The sequence below is a fragment of the Tiliqua scincoides genome, chromosome 4 (genome assembly GCF_035046505.1).
Source record: "Tiliqua scincoides isolate rTilSci1 chromosome 4, rTilSci1.hap2, whole genome shotgun sequence".
Classification (NCBI taxonomy): domain Eukaryota; kingdom Metazoa; phylum Chordata; class Lepidosauria; order Squamata; family Scincidae; genus Tiliqua; species Tiliqua scincoides.
Genome location: NC_089824.1, coordinates 220,738,269 through 220,748,775, shown reverse-complemented (window position 1 = coordinate 220,748,775; position 10,507 = coordinate 220,738,269). Strand labels below are relative to the sequence as shown.

Here is a 10,507-nt window from a genome sequence, read left to right as displayed (position 1 = left end):
CTTTTCCATCTTAGCAAATCACAAGGAATGTAAAATAAGCCAAATTAAAAACTTATTTTTAAAGGTTTTGCATCAATGCATGAGCTTTTTCTTGATATGCAGGGAAACTGGACAAAACTTAAGCTGCCAAGAGAAATACTGTAGTCAGTAGACCAAATTTGACCTGAGATTTCTTCCTAGGAGACTATCTAGGAAGGCTCCTGCTGGTCTAACACAAACCTTCAGTAAACATTTTAGATATCAAGGGGCAAGTTGGCTTGATGAAAAATTAGGTTATGGTTTAAGGCAGATATTTAAAGAGTACTACATTACTTTAAAAGTGGAGCAATTTTTATAGTAGCAGGGCTGTGAACAGGAGTTAGTCTAATTGCCAATCACATAGTCATTTTATCAGCTCTTCCTGGTAGAATTGCTATGAAACAGCCACTCTTTCTTGCTACATCTTGTGGTATTGCATCCCAGGGAAGGGCTGCAGCTCAGTTGAAAAGCACCTGCTTTGCATGCAGGATGTCCTTGGTTGGTCTGATTCAGTAGATGGCTGGCTGTGTTTGTGACTCTTGTATTAGTTTCTGTTCAGGTAGTGTATGCTACATCCACTCTGAATGTCCTTATTCATGTGCTGGGATGTCCCAAGTGAAGACGACGGGGGACATCATTGTGTTGTCTGGTAGCTGGCCCACAAGGGAAAACAATGTTAACAATGTAAGAATGTAGTGCTGGAATGTCATGGGCCACATTTCGTGGATACTGGGCTGTAAAACAATTTCTTGTGACTTATAGGGGAATGATGGGTTGAATATTGCCCAACCGGGCCCAATCCTATCCCCCAATAGCCCAGACCAGTGATTCTCACACATTTAGCACTGGGACCCACTTTTTAGAATGAGAATCTCTCAGGACCCACTGGAAGTGATGTCATGACCGGAAGTGACATCAACAAGCAGGGGAAAAAATTTTCACAATTCTAGGCTGCAATCCTACCCACACTTACCCAGGAGTAAGTCCCATTGACTATCATTGTTAAAAGAATATACCTAGTAGCTTGTTAAAAGTACAGGTCTGCAACATTTCCCCAAATGCAGTCACATACCATGGTACCATCAACATACCATGGTAGCATCAAGTCAATATTTTATATTAAAAATAAAATTTTGAAGTGAATGGGGACCCACCTGAAATGGGCCCAAGACCCACCTAGTGGGTCCCAACTCACAGTTTGATAAACACTGACCCAGACCATGCAGTGCCACTGATGGGAGTGCACACTGCATGCCATGGGGGGGAGAGAGAGACCAGATGGCCCAGGACAGGTATACAAATCTCTTTACTTCCTGCCTGTAGGCTGCCTGACTTCCAGTCTGTTCCCTCTAAGGATCTGCACTGCTGCAGGGACCCTTTGGGCAGCTGTGTGGCATTGTGAGGAGTGGCAATGCTGCCTCTAAACATTGGGCAATAAAGTTATCGCATCATTGCCGAACTTCCAAGCTGTCAAGCTCCACACGTAGGAGAGTTTGGTTGGGAGTTGCATGGCCACACAATCATACTCCTCAGAGAGAACAATGCCATCAGTGTGCCTCCTTGGACTTACACCAGCTCTCTTGCTGGCATAAGTCCACAAAGACTCCTGGGTGTGGTTCTGGGCCAGGAAGGGGAGACAGGATTTCTTGTGTGCGCTGCTAATGCCAAAGTCCTCCCACCCACCCCAAAACTGCCAACAACACGGAAGAGGTTCAACAAGATTATCTCTCCATAGTTCTGAAAATGGCATCTCACAGTCACAAAGACAGTGATGACCACCAGCTTTGATAGTTTTATAAAGGGAATATAATAGATCCATTTGGTCCTATTCTGCAGAGTTCTTCTAATCTAGCTGATCCGTCTTCTTTATCATTGATGAGTCTGACTTTGCTCTGTAGCCTGTTATTCAACTTCAGCAGAATGAGATGGTAGATTGGACTTTGGCACTGCAGATGGAAGATGCCATTTTTAAATACTCCCCAACCTATAGGGAAAAAATGCGCACACCCCAACATCAAGGAGAAGAGTTGTAGCCCAGCCTTCTTTGTTATGCTAGTTCTCTACTTGCAGATATTTTTTTTTTAAAAAACTGTATTTCAAAGCATTCACAAGTGTGATTCCCCTCACACACCTGCAAGTCTGAAATGACACTGTTGATTCTGCTGCTTCAGGATTCTTGCACTTCACTGTACTGCATTTGTAGACCAGGCCTCTGTGGCGCGCAGGAGCACACACACCACAGTTTATCACCATAAAACATGTTTTATTCTGAATACAATTCACAATACATAATCAAAGAGGAATGTCGTGGATCAGATGAACACAAATATTATCAGTTTACAATTTTTAAAAAGGTTTTGAATACCAGAAACTCATCTATAGATATAAAAGATTTAAAATTTATTTTAATATCCAGTCCTCCCCAAAGAATTCTCACAGGAGATTCTATACAAATTCTATTTTTTAAAAAAATATAATAGATCATAAAATAGAATCCAACACAGAAGATTACGATTCAGAAATTGTTTCATCCATTTCAGAGGTAATTGACATTTCAGGTGCAATCCAGAACGCTATCCATCCAAATACATGGAACCCATACAGGAACAGTGTCCCATTCATTTCAGTGGGATTTCTGCAAGAGAGCTTCCTACTGGCTTATACCCTTCCTTTTCATTTAAGCCAAATTACTGCACAAAAAAATAATTTTAAATTGCATCTGCTTTTAAGCTCCTTTTTTAAGGAGAACTGTGTCCCTATAAGATACCAGGCTGAAATGTGACAGTTTTAAATGTTCTGGTGTGTTCTTCAGAGAAGCCAATAATTGTGTATCTGGAAATATGGATATTTCAGTTAGAATTTTGTTGAGAGAAAGGCAAGTTAACTGCAATGCCTGGTTGCTAAAACTGAGGCATGGCCGAGTTTCTTCACATAATGCAATTCCCTTGCTCCAGCAGGTGCTCCCTGCAAAAGAACTTGGCCATAATTCACAAGGAACCTTCCCTTGCACAAGCTCTACTGAAATGATTTGGGCAAGAGCACTGTGTAATCTTCCACATCCCATTCATTCCAGCTGACACATGCAGGAGACATTTCCAGTGGATTTAGCCTAGCAATTTCTCCATTGGAATGGCAATCACAAAACCCTAGGCTTCCAAGTTATAAAACATTTGAATGGCAACTGTGCATATAGTTTACAGTGTGAATGCTACAGGTCAAGAGCAACTTCCTGAATATTTTCTTGACATATTTTCTTCCTTATTTTAAGGACAGGAGAAAGATCTGAAAACATATTGCATCTCAGAAAGGAAAAGCGGGACATCAATAAACGGCAATGGATAATGTTGAAGGGAGTTCAGAAACAATAGAGGCTACTGTGGTTCAGGAATGGCAGTTCCACACAAATGCCCTTTGGAGGGGATAGGAAAGAACAGGTGGAAACAATGACTCTTCACAAGGTGCAGAAGAGCATGGAAGAAGGTGGAAAGGTCAATGTGGGCCTTGGAGATGGCTAGTAGCAGTGGAGCTAGTGTGGAGTGAAATGACAGAGGGTGAAAGGAAAGAGAACATAAGAACAGCCCCACTGGGTCAGGCCATAGGCCCATCTAGTCCAGCTTCCTGTATCTCACAGTGGCCCACCAAATGCCCCAGGGAGCGCACCAGATAACAAGAGACCTGCAAGGCTTCCTGGGCATTGTAGTTAAGAACATAAGAACATAAGAACAGCCCCACTGGGTCAGGCCATAGGCCCATCTAGTCCAGCTTCCTGTATCTCACAGTGGCCCACCAAATGCCCCAGGGAGCGCACCAGATAACAAGAGACCTGCAAGGCCTCCTGGGAATTGTAGTTAAGAACATAAGAATAGCCCCACTGGATCAGGCCATAGGCCCATCTAGTCCAGCTTCCTGTATCTCACAGCGGCCCACCAAAGAGGTGTTGAAACAGAAACTGGCAAAACGTCTAAGACAGGCTTGTAGTAAGCCCCTTGCCTGGTCACCTATAATGAGTTGCATCTTGGTGCCTAGACATGGAAGGGCTTTTTTCATATAATTTTAAGGCCACATTACAAAAGTAGCAGGACTGTGTGTGTGGGAAGGCTAATAAACTTCTGGTGTTGTATGCAAGGCTGCTTGAAGAATCCATTATTAAATCCATTATGGGTTACAAGCCATGATGTGTATGTGCAAGCTTTTCAACCTCTTCATAAATGACCTGGAGAAAGGGTTGAGCAGTGAGGTGGCTAAGTTTGCAGACGACACCAAACTTTTCCAAGTGGTGAAGACCAGAAGTGATTGTGAGGAGCTCCAGAAGGATCTCTCCAGACTGGCAGAATGGGCAGCAAAATGGCAGATGCGCTTCAATGTCAGTAAGTGTAAAGTCATGCACATTGGGGCAAAAAATCAAAACTTTAGATATAGGCTGATGGGTTCTGAGCTGTCTGTGACAGATCAGGAGAGACATCTTGGGGTGGTGGTGGACAAGTCAATGAAAGACGCAATGTGCGGTGGCAGTAAAGGCCAATTCTATTCTTGCAGTCATTAGAAAAGGTATTGAGAACAAAACTGCTAATATTATAATGCCGTTGTACAAATCGATGGTAAGGCCACACCTGGAGTATTGTGTCCAGTTCTGGTCACCACATCTCAAAAAGGACATAGTGGAAATGGAAAAGGTGCAGAAGAGAGCAACTAAGATGATTGCTGGGCTGGGCACCTTCCTTATGAGGAAAGACTACAGCGTTTGGGCCTCTTCAGCCTAGAAAAGAGACACCTGAGGGGGGCATGATTGAGACATACAAAATTATGCAGGGGATGGACAGAGTGGATAGAGAGTTGCTCTTTACACTCTCACATAACACCAGAAGCAGGGGACACCCACTCAAATTGAGTGTTGGGAGGATTAGGTCAGACAAAAGAAAATATTTCTTTACTCAGCGTGTGGTCGGTCTGTGGAACTCCTTGCCGCAGGATGTGGTGACGGCATCTGGCCTAGATGCCTTTAAAAGGGGATTGGACAAGTTTTTGGAGGACAAATCCATTATGGGTTACAAGCCATGATGTGTATGTGCCACCTCCTAATTTTAGAAATGGGCTACGTCAGATGCAAGGGAGGGCACCAAGATGAGGTCTCTTGTTATCTGGTGTGCTCCCTGGGGCGTTTGGTGGGCCGCTGTGAGATACGGGAAGCTGGACTAGATGGCCTATGGCCTGATCCAGTGGGGCTGTTCTTCTGTTCTTAAGAGCCTGTTCTGCAGGGGTTGGCAACCTTCTCAGCAAAGGGATCGGACATTCAGCAAAGACATCATCATACCATCACCAAAACGTCCAGGTTGCCGAGCTCCCAGAAATGACTGTGCAGAGCTCGGCTCCCGTCCCATGTGCCACACACCAGCAAGAAATACTGCACAGCACAGGGACTCTGTAAGCCTGGGCATGCCACTCTGCCATTCCCCGTCCAGTGCATAGCAAATTGGGCAGAAGACTTTGCCTCCCAAGCCAAGCTCCACAGAAGCCAGGTGACCTTGGGTGGCAGGCCAGATCCAGCCCACGGGCCATAGATTGCCAAACCCTTGCTGTAGTGCATGCGTATTATGAGTGTTCTTACAAGCCTGGTTCTCCTTTCCAAAACTTGTTCCCTGTTCCAGTGGCCAATGAAGGGTTGTGGTTGGGAGTGGGGCATTTTTGAATTTATAACAACTGCCAAAAAGCAGCAGCAACAACCAGTACATGGCATTTCACATTCAAAAAGACTGAGGTAGAACAATGGAGAAGAGAGAGCTGCCTCCTTTCCTGTCCACTGCAATTAAGGTCCCTGACAATACATTTATATTTCTGGAGGGGGAAAGCCTCCAGCCGAAGTAAAAATATCAATGGTATCAAATTTGCACAATTTAGTCAATGTGTACAACTTTAGAATTCTAGGATGTTCTTCTCCCTCCCCCATTAAAAAGAAGCTCCATATATTGCCATAAACTGAATACATTAAAATCTAAGAGCCCAGTTCTATCCCTCCCCCAGCAGCAATTATGCAGCCACACTGATGGGGCACATGCAGCATCCAATAGTGGGGGGGGGGGGCCATCGGGAGGCCTGAATGAGGTAAGTAAAAACAGTTCCTACTTATCTCTACTTAACCTATGGGTCTCCTTGGACCTATACCTGCTGTATTAGCTAGTATAAGTCTGAGGAGAGAGAAGGGGAGCGACCAGCTGAACAAGAGGGATAGGATAGGATCCTGGCACAGTAGTGTAGCCAGAATGGGGCAGCCCAGTAAGTACAGCAGGTGCTGCACATGCATCGCTGCCTGGAATGGCTCCAGTGGTGACTGGAAAGAACCACTTACATGGGTAGTTGCTGAGCTTGCTGTACTTACCGTGCTGCGCAATGCTGGCTACACTACTGTCCTGGCTATACTGGTGCCAAAGGGATCTTTCCCTTCCCCGTCCAGAAAACACCCCCCCCAATCAATTTACAGGCACCATTGGAGACTCTGAGAGCTGCTACAAGCATTGCACCACTGTCATTTGTGGCAGCAGCCTGGAAGCCTGCAATGGCAGCCCACTCCAGCAGCAAAAGACCCAGATATGATTGAGCTCAAGTCAGCAAAACAAAGGCAGAACAAATCACAAAGCAACTGCAGGACATCACAGGACTTATTGCACATCCCCCACTGTCCTAGGCATTGAGGAAGAAGCCTAACAACATCCTCTTAGCGCAAACATGGTGCTAAATTCTCTCCTGTGGGCTTTGCAGTTTTTGTGGATACACCAGAGCAGCTAAATTAAGCACAAATGAGGTCTAGCAACAGCTAAATCCAGGTCAGTTTGACTTCCAAGGAGTTAGCCCCAGGTGGTTTTGAAAACCTCATGCATGGAGTTTCATGAATAAAGTAGGCACTTGTGTATTCAAAGCTGAAATGACAAAGACGCTCCCCCCCCCAAACCCTGACGCAGCACATACAATCCACGTGGGGACAGCGCAATGCACATAGACCTGCTTACACAGAAGCACAAGGACTACAGACCACAGCCAGCAAAGCTGTGCATGTTCTCCATGTGGTTACCTGAGCCTGCACACTAGGCACTGCTTATCTGCAGCTTCTCTTGAAGTCTCAGCAATCCTTCTGGGCTGCGGCAGATTGTCATCAAGGTTCATACTGGGTGAAAGAAAGGCAACCTTGCAAGGAGCCAGCCAAAATGTCTTTTCCTTCATTGATGCTAGGCCATCTTCCTATCAGTGTTGGTAGAACAAGAAGTGCAGAAGCCAAGAGGGAAAGCTTCACCAAGTGTTTCTTGGCAAAAGGAAATACTTTCAAGTAAAAGTCAAAAACAAAGCCAAGTGGCCCCTCCCAAAGTGGCAGGATGGGAACCTTTTGATCCCTCATACCAAAAGCTTATCTCTTCTGGAGAGAAGAGAATATGCCATCAAAAAAGAAAGACAAAGAGTTCACTGAAGTTCTCAGAAGAGTCTTGTTCGGGGGGGGGGGGGGTCAGGCTTCTTTGCAAGTCACAAGTCATATCCAAAGACAAGGCTACAGTCCAGCTGCAGCGCCCCTCCCCATGCAGCCAGGTGGTTTTGCCATCCACCTGCTGATCAGAAAGAGTCAAGCTAGAATGCAGTGGATTCCCTGCCACAGTCAGGTCACTGTGTGACCTGAGCCACCAGTACTGCCTGTCTCATGTGGTCACAAAAATGAAGGTTGGAGGAGTCTCACTGTGCCCTGCTTGCCACCCAATGCCTACAAAGGCAATGTCATATGAATGTCTGGTCAATCACTGTCAAAAGAGAGCTAGATGGGCTATTGGTCATTCTTTTAAAAGCTGGAAAGGTGTCTGGAAAACAGTGCAGCCATGTCAAAAGCAGTCCGTATTTTGTCCAGGGTGGAGTCTCATCGTCGAATGGCTGGCATTTGCCTAATTTTAATTGCAGGAGCAGCCGTGTAGCATCTCTGTTTCCTATAATGTTCCACAAGCCTTCGCCATAAGGTGTTGCTTTCTAGGAGGTACCGGTTTCCTAAAAGCAAAATTGGGGACAGGGAGAGTGGAAGAGAGACAAGCAACAATGATGAACAGACCCAAGACTTCAGCTGAAACCAGACTGTGTCGCTCCAGACTGCTTTTCCCTTCCCTACCTAAGAAACTGCCATGGGGTCAAATCATTAGTCCAGCTAGCTCTATTCTGATGTGATGTCTCCAAGGGGTTCAGACAACAATTTTTCTCTTCCCCAACTGGAATTGCTAAGGACTGAGCCTGAGATCTTCTGCAAGCAAAGGAAGAACTATACAGCCGACCCTTCTTAGCCGCAGGCATTACTTACCAATAATACAGAGCCCCTCCTGTGCTCGAGTGATGCAGACATTGATCTGGTTTGGGTCAGTCACAAATCCCAAGTGCTTCTTCTGCCAGGTTTTGGTGGGTCTTTTGTCAATCGCTGTGCGGGGACATGAGCGGACAGTGGACACAATCACATACTTCCACTCACTGCCTGAAAGTCAGAAATTGCAGCAGCGTTAGCCCATTTCAGCTACGAAACTCACTGGGGTACCTTGGTCCGTGCAAAATCTCTCAACAGAAGCTACATCACATCGCTGTTGTGAGGATAAAGTGAGGTGGCCCAGACCCCCAGCACCATGAAGGAAGGGTAATATAATACAAACGAAGAACTGAACAGCATGGCAAATAACTTCAGCAATCGTGCGCATTTGCCAAGGTAATGTAAATGTTGTTAGCTCTTTGCTCTGGCACAGTCAGGCCTGGTTGGAAACAGCTGGTTCAGGGCAAGTTGTAAACATCTGTGATAGCTTGACTACCTGAACACCTGTGCAGCCATGCCCTAATTAACCAGGCAAAAACTAGATTGGGTGCTGAATCCCATTTAAGCCTCTCCACGCAGCTCCACCTTAGAAGTGGGTGAACTGAGAAGCTACTGCTGGAGGCCTTGTCAGAACAAACACTGTAAATGACCATGGACTGACTTTGCCTTAAGGAAACTGGACTATAACTAGGTAACTCTGAATTGCTGTATTACATGTGCATGACCTGGATTGCTCTAACTATTCTGTGTATGGCTCTGTACTCAAAATACAATTGCACCTGAAGACTCTGCTGTGTCCGCATGTTTGATTGCACCCTGCTCTGAAGTAGGACATACCCAGGTTCTTACCTAACAGATGTGTAGGAAGGGGGTGGGGGCTTGTGTATGGGGAAGTTGTCCAATGGGAGAAGGGATGCTTGGCCCTGCTCCACCCCAAGAATACAAAGTGAAAGTAGACTGGAAACCCTGCATTTGCCTTTGCAACATCTAGTTTCACCTGAAGAAACACACACTGAAAAGAGATTAAAGACCACTGTTTACTGGTTTCTTCCCTCAAAAATAAAAGCCTCAATCCCTGGCACTTACAGCTGATCTATTTCAGCACCTAGAGATTCTTGTGAGTCAGCTCCCATGTCACACTCTAAGTACAAACAATCAGGTGGAAAGCAGGCTTTCAACGTTTTTCTTCTCATGGCACACTGAGCTCTCTATGGTCTTCGCCTCTTAGGATGTCACTTATGACTTCCAGGAGACTCTTCCAGGTTCTGCAGCTGTTTTGATGGCAACTGTCTGTAGTAACAAATTGTCTGTCTTCCACTGGCTCTGCCTGTCTTTACGACAGACAGTTGCCCTAGAAACTGAGTCACAGAACACATAAGTTTTCAGCAATTTTCAACTACTGTGCTCCAAACTTCCACAGCACACCTCTGGACCTTCTATGGCACACTGTTAAAAACTGCTGAGCTAAAGGCACCTTGTAAAGGAGGAAAGTCTGGCAAAGCACTCATCATCTCCACCCAAATCAGAGAGTCATGACACATTCTCAGCAAGGAGCAGCAAAAAAGTTACAAGCCAGGCTTTTTTATCTTCCTTTGCATAACTTGTGGAGCTAATCTTCCTTAGCAGTTGGGCAGGGAATAGGGAAAATTAGTAGCATGAGCCAGAGGCGACTTCGGAGCAGAATATTTAAACACATCAGTGCAGAAAAATTTCTTCTGGCACAGAGCACGCACCGCTGCTGTCATGGTTGGCTCACCTCACAGGTCAACAGTGGACAGTCTGTGACAGCCTTGCCTTGCCTACCAGCAACTTACCTTGACTTTTCATGATGGTGCAAACAGTTATAGCCTGCAGTCCTTGCTGGAGAAGAAGCTTCTTGATCTCAACGACCTGAGCATTGTAAGGGGTCAAGACCGCAATCTGCTCTGGCTTAGTGGTACGATCCAGCGTCAGCTGTTTGGCTATCCTCACCTGAAAGTGGACCAGAAAGACACCAAGAAATTTAGAAGCCAGTTCCCAACATGCTGTCAAGTTCCTGCATGAACCAAAAACAGAACCCAGGATGGGACTGCACAGACAGAGGTAGGTTCAGGCTTCAATTCTATCCACATTTACCTGGGAGTAAGCCCCATTGACTAAAATAGCATTTACTTCTGAGCAGACATGCATAGGACT

At 45.6% G+C, this 10,507-nt stretch overlaps 1 protein-coding gene across 1 annotated transcript in view; it reads right to left on the bottom strand.

Moving 5' to 3' along the window:
- Window positions 1-2,260: 2,260 nt before the first annotated feature.
- Window positions 2,261-10,507, bottom strand: part of HELZ2 (helicase with zinc finger 2) — a 60,916-nt gene continuing 52,669 nt past the window's right edge. Inside the window, exons 18-20 of the mRNA XM_066623735.1 lie at window positions 10,147-10,303; window positions 8,336-8,503; window positions 2,261-8,031 (exon numbers count right to left, since the gene is read on the bottom strand). Of these exons, the coding sequence (XP_066479832.1) occupies window positions 7,907-8,031; window positions 8,336-8,503; window positions 10,147-10,303 (450 nt within the window). The 3' untranslated portion in view covers window positions 2,261-7,906. The remainder of the gene's footprint in view (window positions 8,032-8,335; window positions 8,504-10,146; window positions 10,304-10,507) is intronic.